Source organism: Malania oleifera, chromosome 7 (assembly GCF_029873635.1).
Source record: "Malania oleifera isolate guangnan ecotype guangnan chromosome 7, ASM2987363v1, whole genome shotgun sequence".
Taxonomy (NCBI): Eukaryota; Viridiplantae; Streptophyta; class Magnoliopsida; order Santalales; family Ximeniaceae; genus Malania; species Malania oleifera.
Window position 1 is genome coordinate 103496826 of NC_080423.1, and position 16546 is coordinate 103513371.

Consider the following 16546-nt stretch of genomic DNA (forward strand, 5'->3'; position numbering starts at 1 on the left):
AGTTAAATACATCTATATTGTATATGAGGTGGAAAAGTTGTAATATAATATGTGTATCGAACATATTTATAAGATAATATGCGTTAAACATATTCTCAGTTAATACAAATGAGATTCATAAATCATCTAAATATTTTTTATTATACAAATAATGATGATTTAGACATGAATGGTTGGATAAAATGTTGTTGTAAGTTTATTTTTTCGTATAATTTCAAAAGCCCTCGTAATAATCTTTTTGTTTCAATAAAAAAAATAAAACAAAACAAGAGACGAATTTCACTTCGCTCTTAAATCTCTCATTTGAATTCTGAGGAAATTTCATTTTATAGTTAAAGTTTCGACAAGTTTCACTATAAATTCGAGATTTCGATAAATTTTGGATGGTTTGTTGAAATATCGTCAGAAATTATGTAAAACGGAAATTGACTGCCATTTCGATTTTGAGGGTGACGGAAATTGGAAATTTTGATGGAAATTTTGACAATTTCGTGGAAATTTATGACCAAACTTCAGAGGCAGAGAGAGATTTGTGTGGGAGGGTCATTTATATAATCATTGAATCCAGGTAATACAATTCCCTGTCCAAAGCCTCTACTATGTATGCTGATTGCTGCGGCACTGCCTACCGCCACATTTGGCATATAATCCCCTAAAATTAAATTATTTTTTTCATCATTTTCAATTTTTTCCTTGTTTTATCTTGGAAAATTATTTCTGTGTTCACTCAGCTGAACACTTGTTTGGATGGATTTTGTTGATCCCCTTTTCTGAGCATGGAAAATTGTTTCCCAACTACTTTAAAACACCCTTTAAAATTGGAAGTAAGTATATTTGCTCCTTTCTGTTTTGTTGCACCAGGCTGCCCTTTTTTTTATTATTTATTTTATGGTTGTACATGATTTGTCAGGGTTCTCATTTGTTCTTATTGCTATGTTTGATTTTCTTACTGCCCTTCTGCAGCCAACTTGTTTGGAGGACAAATGCATATCATTTCAGATTCCATGTAACCCGGAAACTGTGGTTTGTTCCAATACATTTTTTTTTTGCCGTTTCTTGCAAATAACCTTCTTTTTTGTTGCATTGATGTCATTCTCATCATTGCATTCTGGTTTTCCTTTTTCATGGGCCATAGAGTAAGCAACTGCAGGTCGTAGTTTCTGCAGAAGAGTTAGGGGCGAAAGAGAAATCTCCTTATAATTCATACACATATAATGGCATTCCTACGGCATCACTGCCTCATATTATCAGGTAATTTCTATTTCTGTTTCCAAATTTCAATATGATTTATATATATTTTTAATTAATGATGCTCATTTCATATTTTTTATTATTTACTGGTTGAAAATCGCTGCTGATGCTGTTGCTTTTATTTCTTCAATTTTATCTGTGAATGCTTTTACTAAAAGCTTTGATGTACCTATTACTAGCATTCACATGCTTTCTCGTAATTTATCTCATTTTTAATTCCATTTGTGGCAACTTTTCTTGCGATGATATTGTTTCTGTTTATCCTTTCATATGGTTTTTAAAATTCCAAATCTTCATCTCACGTTTTCCTGCATTACTCCTGTTCTTGGAAGGCATTGAACAACCTTTTTGGTTTATTTGGAGAAAATTGGGTGTGTCCAAAGTCAGTGGAAGATTTGTTGGCTATCATTTTTCAGGTTTTGGAAGGCGTAAGGATGCTTGAGCTTTGTGGAAGTGTGCAGTTTTTAGAGTTTTGTGGGGGATTTGATTGGAACAGAATGCTCATATTTTTGTGTGGAACTTCAGTTATGCTTTGGGACAGGATTCAATGTTTGGTCTCTTTGTGGGCTTTTGCAGCTGGGTGTTTCGAAGTGTTTTTTTTTTCTTCTGGTTTACAGTCTGATTGGTTGGCTGTGCTGTTTTGATTTATTTTGATTTTGTTATATATTTTTTAAGAAGGGTTACTTAGGCTCCTTCTTCTTCTTCTTCTTCTTAACAGAATATTCTTTTTCGTTAAAAAAAAAAGAGAATAAACTGTGTTTACTCTTTTCTCTTTGATAAGAAAACTATTTCTTTAAGCAAGAAGAATACAGGGAGGAAAGTGTCCTCCTTGAGTAAAAGCAAAAAAAAGAAAGAATCAACAAGCTTGAAAACAAATGAAGTAGAGGTTTTTAATCTCTCCTCATATCAACTGAAGATGCTTCTTTTGCAGTGTCGTGGGTATTATGGCTGGAGTACAATGCATGGATGTTTTCAGGAAAAAAATTGAATTGGCAGCTGGTTTGGGGGAAGATTCATTACCTGGCTTCTTTATGGTGTGTTGATTTATGTTGCTTTAAGAGAGTTAGCTTTTCAGAGGTTCAGTGAGAATGGAAGAATCTTTTGCTCTGATTATTATGTTTTTTTTTTCCCAGTTTTTGTTTTTTTATATTTTTCCTGGATTTTCCTAGAATTTTGATGGGAGAAGTCTTTTTCTCCTTTTTTTAAATTCTCCTCTTATCAATGAAATCTCTTCTTTTGCTATAAAAAAAAAACTTGTTAGCAAAGCACCACTTCAAAGCTAAGTAGTGACGCTACACTGTGTATTCCAACCAATTGCACTAGACTGTAGCAGAGATTGCCCATTTCCATTGAATCTATGCCTTTTTTATGGTGTGTTGATTTCTGTTGCTTTAAGGGAGTTAGCTTTTCGGAGGTTCAGTGAGGTTCAGCGAGAATGGAGGAATCTTTTGCTCCATTTATTATTATTATTATTATTATTATTATTATTATTTATTTTTTAATTCCAGATTATCTTTTTAGTTTATTTTTTCTGGATTTTCCCAGAATTTTTACGGGAGAAGTCTTTTTCACATTTTTTAAAATTCCCCTCTTATCAATGAAATCTCTTCTTTTGCTATAAAAAAAAGAACTTGTTAGCAGAGTACCACTTCAAAGCTGAGAAGTAACTCTACACTGTGTAATACCAGGCAAAGTTGTAGCATTCTTAAAATTTCTAGCTTTACATTCCAACCAATTGCGCTAGACTGTAGCAGAGGTTGCCCATTTCCATCGAATCTATGCCTTTCTTATGGTGTGTTGATTTCTATTGCTTTAAGGGAGTTAGCTTTTCGGAGGTTCAGCGAGAATGGAGGAATCTTTTGCTCTGATTATTATGTTTTTTTTTTGTTTTTTGTTTTGTTTTGTTTTTTTCCTGTTTTTGTCTTTTTAGTTTATTTTTTCTGGATTTACTCAGAATTTTTACTGGAGAAGTCTTTTTCTCCTTTTTTGTAATCAATGTAATCTCTTCTTTTGCTATAAAAAAAAAATTGTTAGCAGAGCACCACTTCATAGCTAAGAAATAACACTACACTGTGTAATACCAGGCGAAGTTGTAGCATTCTTAAAATTTCTAGCTTTACATTCCAACCAATTGCACTAGAATGTAGCACAGATTGCCCATTTCTATTGAATCTATGCTTTTTCAGCATTGAAAATCCCCAAAAGTCTTGATAATCCTGTGAAGAAAGATGATAGTCTCAATGCACACTACTCCCCAAACATTCCAAAAAGAGGTTGTTCCACATGCCCAAGAGAAGAGAGTGCTAGAACAATTGAGCATTAGTCTCTCCTTCCTGATTATAAGCATACATCCAGAGAAAGTTCTTTTTTAGTAAATTGTATTTTCTCATTATAATTCTTTTTCTTGTGATGGTATTGTTTCTTTCTCTCCCTTACCTCTCTTGAACTCCATTCTTAAAAGGATATTGTTTTTGACAAACTTATGAACTTGAGGAGGTCGTTTGGTGGGGAGCTCAGCTTTGTATTGTTTCTTTGCTTGTCTGTATCATCTTCCTTCTCTCCATAATGATGTTTTTTCCTTTCTAATTCGACACGGTGACTGTTTTTCTTGGGATTTTTATTCTGGAAAGATTTTGATTGATAGGGAATTGGAGGATCTTTCTTCTTTGCTTGTGTTGGAGGATCGTCTGATGTCTGGGAGGAGCAATGTTAGGTTGTGGGTTTGGATTCATCAATGCTTTCGGTCAACTTGCCTGGTATTTTTGTGTCTTTTCCTCTTCATTGGTGCATATGAGAAGCTAAAATCCCTTCTAGATAAAAATATTTGTTTGGTTGGTGGTTCTTGATAGAATTAACAACTTAACACCAGCAGTCTGCTGCAGAGAAGGATGCCTTCTATGGTTTTTTCTCCTGATGTTTGCCTTTTGTGTGGTTGTAGTTTGGGGAATGTTTTCCATTTGTTTGTGCACCATTCATTTTTTGTGATGTGTGGAATAGAGAAAAGAGCATTTGGCGAGGTCTGGGTGTGCCCGTAGTCAGGAGATTTTAAGCATCTCTTTGTAGGTTTTGGGAAGGATAATGATGCTGGTAGGTTGTGGAAATGTGCTCTGTTTGCTGTTCTGTGTGCGATTTGGTTGGAATGGAATGCTCATATCCTTTATAGCAAGATCTTTCTACCTTTACTTTGGGAAATTGTTTGGTATTTGGCATCTCTTTGGACTTTTTGTGTGGGATGTCTCGAGGGTTGTTGCTTTGAGGATGTCAAGTGTGATTGGGAGGCTTCAAAGAGCTGATTGTGTTTTCCTTTCCTGTTTGAGGACTCCCTGTTCTCTTTGTTGTATGTTATCCTTGTTGTTCTACTAAAATTTCGTTTTCTATAAAATTGTGGAAACCAATATGTTTGTACACAAGCTCCAAGTTGATTTATATTTTCTTGGTGAAAAAAATTATTGTAATCATACATATATCACATGAATGTATATGTGTATGTTCGTGTTTCTTTATTAATTTATTACCTAATGGCTACCATATTCTTTTTGAATTTTCAGAATATTTATTTGTTTTTAGGATTTTATGAAGATTGTAATTAAGTTTCTTTTTGGAAAGGCTGAATTTCTGTTCAAAAAAATGGACAAAAAACTATAAAAGAAAATCAAGCCCTTCAAAACAAACATAATTGGGTATTGCACCTTAATTAAATCAGCTAAACATTGGTACGGCATATGCAGCTTTTGATTTTGCCAACAAATCCTTTTTTCAAGTTCTAGAAAGTTGGATACGGTGGATCCAGGATAGAAATATTTACTGTAATTAAGCAATTTGTTGTTGTCGTTGTTGCTGTTGGTTGTATTTTTTAAATCAGAAAAAGTTTAGAGCCTGTTTTGTCGTGGAAATCAATTTTTATTGTTCATTTTTACTTATCCAAAGAATTACAAAAAAAGTTAGCTATTTTTTTTTAGTTCTACAATATTTGTATAAAATAATTGAACAATAATAAAAAGTTTTGACACTATTTGCTTATGGATATAGTTTTATTTTTTCATTTTAATTTTTCAAATAATAACAAAGATGCCACATTTTCGCCCTAATTTTCTAAATTCATATAGAAATTTGGAAAACAATTTTTTAAAAAAAAATTTATTTTCTAGATTTTTGACTTCATACTTTATGTATGGGAGCATGGAATTCAGAATTTGGACTTTGATTTGTGGAGTCTATGTATGGAGTTTTTTTGAGATCCACACAATTCAAAATTCAAGCCCCAAAATCTATGATCCTAATTTTTACCTTTTGTACTTTTTGGAAAATTGGAAAACAAGTTTTTTTTGTAATTATGTCGAAATCTAGAGATAAACAGCTCAAAACTGTTTTGCAACACCAAACAAAGTCTTTAGTTTATAACTTTTTTATACGAATCTTGGAAAGTTAAAAAAGAAGCTCAAATTTTTTTAGATCTTTGGAAAACTAAGAAATGGAAAATAGAAAATGCTTTCCACAACTAAACAGGCCCTTAATGTTCCATTACAAGAATGATGCTGAGGCATATCCAAAGTACAGAAAGACTCATTACATAAATTTCCTAGGGGACAGCACCTATTAAGTAATGAGTCATGGAAATGAGAGAAATTTACGATATCAAAGTAGCATTCAAACAAAAAGAACTTCTTTCCCAAACATAGAGAGCTGAATTGTAATTTATATGAGGGATGCAGCTTGCAACTTTCTCTTTTTCTTTTCTTTCAAATGAAATTGCCAAGAACCTCCTTTATTGCAGACCAAGAGCAAAAGCAAGCAATGATCAAGTTGCTTGAAAATCAATTTTGATGTCCGAAGCTCCAGACAAGGTAGTTATTCACTTTGGAAGTGACATGGAAGTGTGAATTTAATTATTGAAAGTCTGCAAAGTGGGGGCCCAGTAATGGTTAATTGTTGGTTCTTGTGTAAGAAGAGAGTCTGTTAATCATATTCTTAATGAGTTGAAAATTTGAATTTGACCTGTTTTTTTTTTTTTAATTCATAATAAAATCGGAATTTTTGAACCTGTAAAGACTTTAACTTGGGATTTGAGTTTAGATACTTTAGAAAACTCATGTGAGGGAAAAGAATGGGTGGAGGGAGTTATACAATTGAAGGAGCTCAATAATTATGAACTGCTTTTGGAGAGAGGATTTCTTAATGAGCAACGAATTGTTCTTAGGTTTTATTTAATTTTTGTTTTTAGACGATGTTATGTCCTCATCTAGCTTGTATTTTTATCTCTTCAATACCTTTTTTTTCCCTCTATAGAAGGCACTAAACATATGTTTCCTAAATTCTTGGATGGAAGAAATGACTGAAAATAAAACATAGAGATTTATCCTAAACTATTGACTTAACTTGCAAAAGTATACAATAATGGACTGTAGTGGCACTCATAGTAAAATCAATGCCCCATAGTGGTCATTGTGTTGTGGGAATGGTCCACAGCAGCTGTTATGCTTGTACATTTAGTAGGCCTGTCGCTCCAACAATACTTGTATTTGCGTGGGGTGCAAAGTGTAATGTCTATTATGTAATGATATGGCCTATTGCTGCACTTAATCTACTTCATGTGGTCCAGTAGATGATGGTTCCTGAATTCTGTATCATTCAATGGGATTGTGTTTATTTTTGGCCTCTCTTTCCGCTGCTCTTGTCTTTTGTACATTGTTCATTTTATTCATCTTGTGCATATCTTGGAAAAAAGAGTGTGTGTGCGTGTCATACATTTTTCCCTTACTTTTTTTGGGTTATTTTTCTCCAATTAGATTGCTGGTGAGTGTTAGGATGTACTGAAATAATTTTCACTGCTTGTGTTGTTTAGGTTGAGAGCTGGAAATGTCATTTTCAATTATAGGTACTATAACAATAAACTGCAGAGGACTGAAGGTATTATATTTGCCCTTTTTTTTGGGTGGTTGAGATTTTTATGTCCCTAAATTTTTTGAAGTTAGGCCATGAATAGTATATCTTTGAGGTGTGGCACATTCTACGCCTTTATTAAACACTGGGTTGATTGTTTCTCATCAAAAGAATTCAGACTTGTGGTCTGTAATATATCTTACTTTTACTTCTATTGAACATTACAACATTTTTCAAAATTAATAATGTTTTCTCAATTCTTTATGTTGTTTTTTAGCTTGCATTTGAGCAGTGAAGTCTTTTACTGATGTGAAAGCTTTAAAACCAATACTACAGCAACAACAAAAACAAACCAAGCCTTAAGTCCCATTAGGGTGGGTTGGCTACATGAATCCTTTTCCGCCAATTTACATGATCATGTACAATTTCCTTTGACAAATTCAGGGCTATTAAATCCTTACTATTAGAGGTCAATAGGCATTGTTGGCCTACAATCTAATAGATTAAGCTTTTAGGTAAAGTGGTTCTCTAACATGGTATCACAGCTGGTTACTAGGAGGTCTTCGGTTTTAGTCTTGTTGCCACGTTTATTGTTTTGGAGTTTAAAAATGATTACATTCCCTATAATGGGTGTTATTTATTGATTTTTTTATCTCTCCACCTGCTGTTGGGCTGCATTGGGGGGGGGGGGGAGTGTTAAAGCTGATATGCATTGTTGGCCCACAATCTAATAGCTTAAGCTTTTAAGGAAAGTTTTTGTATCTCCTACTCCCTTCACTGTAACTAGCTCACTGCTAATAGTTTATGACTTTGTTTCACACAAGTTGTTGTAGTGCATCCGCTTGTCCCTGTCCACCAAATATATTTCATTTTGTTTTAATTTTCTTTTTGGTTTTGTAATATAATTTTGCAAAAAGTAGAGTAACAGCCATATGGGATACTTGCAGAGGAATGTCTACCTCATTCCCTTTTGCAGGAGATTGAATTCAGTTCTGTTAAGATTGTGGAGGCAATTGTGTACGGATAATCATTGATTATCTTATATAGCTGTAGGATGAATTTTAAGTATGAATAGGAAGAGGGTTGGGGCTAAATAGGCCTTAGAAATTACTAAATTTTATTCTGAAGATAAATTGGATTATCAAATTATTAATATATTTCAACTCGTTTAAAATCAATATTTAGTTTTCTAGAAAAAGAAATGTTTAGTTAAGAGAAATGTTTAAAAAGGCTCAATCAAGGCTCGCGTTCATGGTTTTAAATCGCGGTAGTGGGTAGCGTAACGTAACGGTAATGAGTGTAACGGGAAGCAGGAGTAGTGGATGTTACATAACGGGAAGCGGGTGCAACGGCCGTGAATTTTTTTGAAGCACGCACAACCTTGTGCATATTAGCGTACTTGCATGTTTTAAGCTTTTAGCCCTTCTTAGAAAGAGTTCTGGTGTATTTTGGATCCTTTAGTTCGTGTAACTAAGTTATTTGGTAAGGGCAACAAGTTTACATTTGTTTTAAACCGCCATTGATAGAAAAATTACGTGTGTGCGTATTTATACTTCTCATTGTTCTTATCTGTGATAAATTTTTATGTGTGCTAAATTAATTAATAAAATAAAATACATTATACACTCCATTAATCTATTCGACACAAAAGACATACGAATAATACAAATATAAAATAGCTAGAAAAGAAAGAAGGTTGAAGTTGAAAAATATAGAACATAAATATCACATTACTAATATTATCAAAATAAAATATTTTCTTAACAAGTTAGCATTTTCAAATTGTTAATTAATGCATCTATTGTTAGTATTTAAAGAAATATTAAATTTTGTATCATTGTCATCCTCATTATAATCTTTTCCCTCTCTTGCCACTAGGTATATTGAGAATGATATATGAAAGAGAGGGAAAAAGTGAGAAGAAAAAGTAAAAAATAAAATAATTTTTTTGTGTAACAGTCTTGTAGCGGTTATGTAACAGCCATAGTGGCCTTTACGTAACAATCGCGGTCCGTAACGGCCGCTATGGCTGTGATTTTTCTTCCCACCGATTTCGCGGTGTGTAGCGGTATCGGTATCCCAAAAAACCGTTACGTAACGCCGTTACGTAGCGTTCGCGGCCTTTATTTAAAACCATGCTCGCGTTAGGCGAGGTATGCCCAAAACATGTTGAGGCTCAATCCAAAATACTAAATTCCAAAAAGGCTAATGCATTACATGCTGAGGCTTGTGCATTTGCACAAAAGGCATGCCTTTTGTGCCTTTTGGTTGAGGCTTATGAATTTTGGGTGTGTGATTCTCAAGTTATGTTTGGCTAGGAAATTTTCACTACATATTTATATAAAAGGAATGTCATAGTATGTGTTGATTCCTTGATTTCTAAAACTTTTGAACCTTATTCAAAACAATTGAGAATTGTATTGTAGATCTTGAGAGATTTTTCTTTTTTTCATACAGAGGTTAAAAAAAGTAAGATAAGAGCAATAATGTTCAAAATTTGTACGAAGTCTGACTCGCAGCGAGTAAGAACCAATCTTAAGCAAGATGAGCAGCAAACCAGAGTTCCTTCACTAGGGAAGAGAAAGTTGTTTACAACGCTTGTGAATCCATTTTTGTTCTTTCATTTCAAGTAAAACTCCTTGAAGTATCAACTAATGGAGTAGGAGTGATTAAGTAATCCGTCCTTTTTTTTTTTTTGTCAGAGATAAAGAGTTCCGGATCCAGTTTGGACATTAGAAAGATTACCATATATAACACAAAAGTTCTCCGCTGATTTTTTCTAGTTGAGCCTCGCAGTCTGTCATTATACCTCAAGAAGTAGAATGAATTACAGCTTCCATCCTACCCAAAATTTTAGAAATTCGTTGATAGCTAGAATAGGTTCATGAGAGAACTCAGTGCAGAGAATTTCAGTTCAATGGTGATGTATGGAATGCTCAGGCATTGATTGAGAAGGAAAGGACACTTTCTGAGGCGCATCAGTTCTATTAGCATTAGCCGCTGATCCAGTGCAGTGTCTCTGTAACGTTCATAAACCCCCTCTGGTTTACAAAGATAGCAGCCATCCAGCCCCTACTGTGGGAAGTCTGCTTTGCAGCTTTTTGTAACATTATAGCTATCTCTTGCCATGATATGAATACTCAATTCAAGTTGGCAATTTTTGAATGGTCACAAGTAGTTTACAAATTATACTTGTTTGTTTGTTTGTTTTTTTTTCAATTTTCTGCGAGTTTCTTAATTTTTTATTTACTTTTAAAAATATATGTAATTTATTTACATATTTTAATCTAAAAACGAAATTCTCAAAAGGCTTGTGCCTCAACGCCCTAAGGCTTACACCTTGCCTCTTTAAGGGTTAAAATGCTTCGCCTTATGCCTTTGGCTTTTAAAACACTGGTTAAGAATACAAATGATTCAAAATCTTGCTGTCATTACGGATCTGAATCTTATTAGAACAATCTAGTTGATAGTTTACAGTGCTTTCATTGTGTTAGTATGTCTAATGAGACAGTTTTAGGAATCAAATAAAGCAGGATATCCAGGGGACTCTTAGGCTATGTATTGACTTTGCAAATTTTTCTATTTCGATGTTGAATCTAAGGCTGGTGGTTTGCAATCAGTGATTTGGCTGGATTATGGATTGTGTCTTGAACATTAGTTCTCATGCATTAGTTCTTATGCTCGTTATCTTCTCTTGATGGCATCCATTCACGCATTCAATGATTTTTTTGGGGTTTTCTTTCGTATGTAGAAGCATTTTCACCGATTAGGATCATCTTGTGTGAATTTGTGGTTATGTTGTCATGATAATTTAATTGAAAACCATGGTTTTGGGGATTAGTTTGTCAATAAGGAAGTTTTTAATATTAACGAGGCGTTAATCTATGATGTTGTGGAATTGGGAAAATGTGATGTTCTTAATCTGCAAGAGTGGTTGGCAGTGGACTCTTGGGGGGGCGGGGGTTACATCTGAGAATGCACAGGTTTGTGTTTGCCAATTGAAGGAAGTTTGTAACCATCTAAATGCTGTAGTTGAAGATGGATTTTCCATTGTTCCTTTTAATCCACATTCAGGTTCTAATTCGCCTTTCAGCTTTTAATTCACATTAAGCTTGTCATGTTCTACTATTTTTTTTTGTTTTTGTTTTTGTTTTGTTTTGTTTGTTTTTTGTTTGAGGGGAGAGGGGATGTCGAGATTCTAGCTAAGCCTGTTTCTGATAATTTTTCTGTGTGGCTGGAGTCTAGAAACGTTAAATGGGTGTTCAAATCCATCTTGATTTGAGTATATATGGATGGATCATCACGATTTTTATAATTTGGTTATGGAGTCTTAGAGTTGTCTGTGATGATGTTGGCTCAGAAGGATTCATATTTTTCGAAGAAGCAAAAGGGGTTGAAAGAGGACCTAAAAATGTGGAATTTAGAGGTGTTTGGAGATGTTAGCTTATAAAGGGAGCATTTTCAGTTAGCTGAGTGGGTTAGAGGGGAGAGATTGAGGGGCTTTCTGAAGAGGAAAGAGCGAGGGTAGTTAGTTTGAAGAATGAGTTAGTGTGTGCTCTTTCAAAGGAGGTAAGGAGCTGGTGGTACAAAATTAAATTTAAATGGGTTAAGGGGGACTGAAATTCGAATTTAAATGTTTTTTTTCATAAGGTGGAAATTTGCAAATGAGGTGTAGTTATATAAGAGAAATGGGGTTGAGAAATGGGCTTAGTGTGACTGATCAGAGGATCATGGCAGAAAAAGGTCACTGATTTTTGTTTAGAAATTTGTTTACTGAGGAAGATTTAGAAAGACATTCGATTGAGTGGTTGGAGGGGAGTCCTACTTCAGATATTCGGATGTCTTGGTTGGACAGGCCTTTTAAGGAGTAGGTTAGGGCGGTAGTTTTTAGTCTTGAGAGGGATAGTGATCTTGGGCCTGCTGGGTTTAGTAGTTTTTGCGTGTTTTTTTATTATTATCTATTTTCAGGAGTGGTTGGGATGTGGTGAAGGGGGATTTAATGAATTTTTTTTTATTGGTTTCATGGTAAAGATAAATTGGGGAAGACTAAGAATTCTACCTTCATCTGTTTAGTTCTGAAGAAGAATAGGCCAATTGAGGTTTTGGATTTTAGGCATATTAGGTCGGGTTCTCATTTTTATGAGATCATAACTAAGGTGCTTGCTAATAAGTTGAGTACTGTCCTAAGTGATTTTGTTTCTCTTGCTCAAAGTGCATTTGTGGGAGGGAGCCAGATTGTCAATGCTATATTGAATGCTAATGAGGTTGTGGATGATGTTCATTTAGGAAGAAGAGTGACATTTTTTGTTTAAATTAGACTTTGAGAAGTGTTGTGATGGAGTTGGGATTTCTTGGATGGTGTGCTTAGGAGAAGGTTTTGGAGTTAAGAGGAGGTGTTGGATTGGGGAGTGCCTGTCTAATCCTTACTTCTCTGTTATTATCGAAGTCTGAAGATTGCTTCTCTTCTTCTTTGGGAGTTTGGCAACTGGAGCCAATATCTCCTGCTCTTTTTGTTCTTGTGATGGACACATTGAGTAGTATCATAGATAGGGTTGTCTGTAGGGGGTTTGTGAGAGGTATTAAGGTGGGTAAGGAGGTTGTGGTATCATAGATAGGGCTGTCTGTAGGGGGTTTGTGAGAGGTATTAAGGTGGGTAAGGAGGTTGTGGTCTCTTGTTTGCCATTGGAAAATGACACCATTTTTTCTTAGTTGACCATATTGACTCTTTTGTTAACATTCTCATTATTCTGGAGATCTTTGAGAGAGCATCTAGAGTTTGAAGTTGGAATTAAGTTGGGGAAGTCTTGTATAGGGTGCTTTGGAGGAAAGAGCTTGGATGCAACCGAGGAATTGGGTTAGAGGTTCTTTATCGAATGCTTATTTGTCAGTGGTTATTAGTTGGCGGCCTAAAGATCAACTTGCTTCTTTTAGGGGAGTTTGGGAAGGTGACCTGTTACCTCTCGTTCTCTGTCCTTGTGGTGAATGTTTTGAGTATGATGATATATAGGGCTGTAGTTTAGGGGTTTTGAGGTGGGTAAGAAGCTGTAGTGTCTTGTTTGCAGTTCACAAATGACGGGATTAATTCTTAGATGACCAATGTGACTCTTATGTTATAGTTCTCACTGTTTTGCAGATTTTTGAGAGGGTCTGATTCTCTTATTTTAGAATTAATTTTGGGTAAGAGTGATGTTGGGTTGGTTAATCTTAGTCCCGGCTCCTGAGAGGGTTTTGGGGTTTACCTTCCTTGCTGGGTGGTGTTTTAGAGTGGCCTTTGACCTATTTAGAAGTTTTTTTGGTGGTAAGCCTCTTTCATTGGCCTTCTGGGATCAACTCTGTCTAAGGTTGCGAAGTTGTTGGATGGCTGGAAAGGAGCTTTATTTTGTTTTGGTGGTATAATTACTCTTACTCAAATCACCTTTTCTACTATTCCACTGTATTATTCTGTCTTTTTAGGATCCTAGGAAGATTAACAGAAAAGATAGGGAGGATTATGAGGAATTTTCTTTGATCAGGTGTTGGGGAGCAGAGAGGTCATTTGGTTAGGTGGGAGGTAGACTTCCCTGGTGGCTAAATGGTTATGGAGGTTCCCCTTAGAGGGGAATTTGAAAATAAATTTGCTGACAAAATAGTGGATGGAATGCTAATTGGGGTGGTAGAACTTAGAAGTTCTTCTGAGAGTCCTTGGAGGTCATTTCTCAGGTTTATCCTTTTTTTCTTCTTTTGAAGAAATTTCAACTGGGAAAGGTTGTTTTGTTGTGTTTTGGGAAGATGCTTGGGTTTTTTGTTGAGGATGGGGTGACAGAATTGTCCCTTCCTTTGATTGGTTTTATCACCTTTCTTTCCATCATAGTGATGTGATCTTCTCATTTTTTATTTTATTTTATTGGCGAGAGGGTATTCATTTTTTTGGGACTTCCATTTTAGAAGGGATCTGAAGATAGAGAGATGGAGGGGCTGTCTTCTTTATGTATGCTACTGGATGGTTGGCATATCTCCTGCAGGAGTGATGTAAAGTGTGGTCTTTAGACTCTTTGGGGGATTATTCTTGTAGTTATTTCTTTTCTCATCTTAGTTAGATTGATGCGACCACTCCTCTCTATTTTGGTGCTTTGGAAGTTCTTTTGCTGGTTAGTGGCTCATAATAGAGTTAGCAACAAAAATTTGATGCAGGGTAGGAGGCCCTCCAAAACTCTGCCGCTGGATGTGTGTCTCATGTTTGGAAACTGTTCATAGGATGTGTCTCCCTTTATTCATTCTTCTTTTTCTTGGAATTCGCCAAATTCCTTTTTTGGATTGCTTCAAGAAATGCGTGTATGCTCAAAGTCGGTGGAAAATGTGATGGTTATTTCTTTTTGCTGGTTTTGGGGAAGGTGAGAATGCTAGAAGGTTGTGGAGATGTGCTCTTCCTGCTGCCTTGTGTTTTTTGGTGGGATTTATTTGGGACAGGATTCCTTACTTGCCTTCTCTTTGGGCCGGCTGTTTTAAGGGGTGCCGTTTTCAAGATGTCGCATGAGATTGGAATGCCTTATTTTGATAGACTGTTTTTTGTTTTTTTTTTCTCTCCTTTTCTATGTTTGTCTCCTTTTGATATTTAATAATGTTTCTTTTTCTATCCAAAAAATAATTTGTAACCCATTAGATGCAGGACTTGAGTTGCAACTTGGATGTTGTAGAAACTAGCCGTAATAGTGCAAAAGAATGCTAAAGCCTTAGGGATAAGAAGATGTTTGAGGAAATGTTTGGTACAAAACTGAAGCAAATTTAGGATTGTTGTTATTTAAGCAAAAAGAGGGATTCCCGAAGAAAGTACGTCAAAGATTGCATACTGTATGAAGTGTATGACCCAATAAGACTGAAATGGCTTTTGGAGGAGGATTTCTAGAAAACTGACTTTTTGGCTGTCTAGGAAGTATGTTGAGGATTCATATCATACGAAGTAAATGTCACCGGAACACTGAACTGGATTTTAAAGGAGTTTTTAGGTAACTGACATTTCACAAAAAAATTGAAGCCCCATTGGAAATTCTTTGACTGGAATATAATTCTGTACAGCAATATCCCTTCCCACTGGAGAGGGATTGCTGCAATACAAAGAGATGAGAGGGGAAAAGAATTCCGTGACATGAAGGATGCCAGAATGTGGAACACACTAGAGCAAAAATGGCCAATTGATTTAATTTGTCAAGTATGTCAAGCTTTTAAAGGATGCAAGAACTGAGTGTTTTAATGATGATGACGCTAAGAGGATGTATTCATAGACTCATTTATATTGAGCTACCTTTGAAGTTTGTCGATATTGGGTGAACCTTCATTGTGCTTCAAAAGATTACATATTTGCATGACCTTTTGAGTTGGTAACATTAGCTATAAATAGTGATAAGGACGGACAGATCTGGACAAAATTTCAGTTGAAGGGAGTGATGTATATTATAATTGTCTTCTCTATTTCTTCTTTTTCTTCTTCTCCTACGTAGGAACAATATGCAAATAATCAACCTGTAATCATCTCAAGAGGCAACATTTATCCCTCTGTTTTTATCCATCCTCTTTTTAAAAATATTTATGCCATTTTCAGGGAATATCCAGTATGTAGTATAATGAGAACAAGAAAAAGGAGTGAGTAGGGCTTCACCAACTTCTCTTTCTTCTTATGTATTTGTTTATTTATTTAATTTTTTTTTTTGGGGGCCGCCCGGGGGGGGGGGGTGTGGTGTTGGGGTGTGGTGAGGGAGCTGCGTCTCTGACATTTCTTTTGGAGCTACTATCGTCATTTCTGAATCCCTGTTACTCTTGTTCTAATCACTTGAATGGAGCAAACTGGATCTTTAGCTCTAACTACCTGGATCTTAAGCCGTTGATACTCTTCTACAGCACTGAACAAACTGCATGCTCAGACCTGAAGCCTATTTCTGCCTTCATACTCTCCAACCTTGAATCATTGATCATAGGCTGAAAGGTACCATCAATGGCAAACAACAGCATGTCATCTACCTTCAGCAGCCACTGCTTCTGTTCCACAACATCGAGCAAATCTCCAAACACCAAAACCAAACCCACTGACTAGTAGAGACTAGAGAGAGGAGACTAAACCTTTGTATATGTTTATGTGTTTTTTTCTTGGGTGGGTGGGGTACCAACGATGGCTATTGAATTATTTTGACTGCGAATGCTCATATTGCATTATTTTACCTTTTCTAAAGGGCTTGGGGGATGGATTTTAACAGACTTGTTTTTATGTCTGTGTGGCTTGAAGATATTAGTGAAACTAAATCAAACTGAACGCGTGGAACTTTATGTAAGTTTAGCCCTTTAGAAAGCAGGGTTTTGCTTTGCTCTGGCAAGTGTTTGTCATGTCCCACTTCAGGTATTGTGGTGTTACCATCTTAAGGTTGTCTTTCTTCCTTGGCTGCACTGC

At 35.4% G+C, this 16546-nt stretch overlaps 1 protein-coding gene across 5 annotated transcripts in view; it reads left to right on the forward strand.

The window, feature by feature from the left end:
• LOC131159724 (polycomb group protein EMBRYONIC FLOWER 2) overlaps positions 1-16546 on the forward strand; it is a 152894-nt gene that overhangs the window by 58556 nt on the left and 77792 nt on the right. For all 5 annotated transcript variants that reach the window (XR_009137858.1, XM_058114861.1, XM_058114862.1 and 2 more), the window contains exons 9-11: positions 964-1023; positions 1136-1251; positions 7094-7158. Coding sequence is in view for 4 of the 5 variants with exons in the window: in XM_058114861.1 (XP_057970844.1) it covers positions 964-1023; positions 1136-1251; positions 7094-7158 (241 nt within the window). In the remaining variant the exon portion in view is untranslated. The remainder of the gene's footprint in view (positions 1-963; positions 1024-1135; positions 1252-7093; positions 7159-16546) is intronic.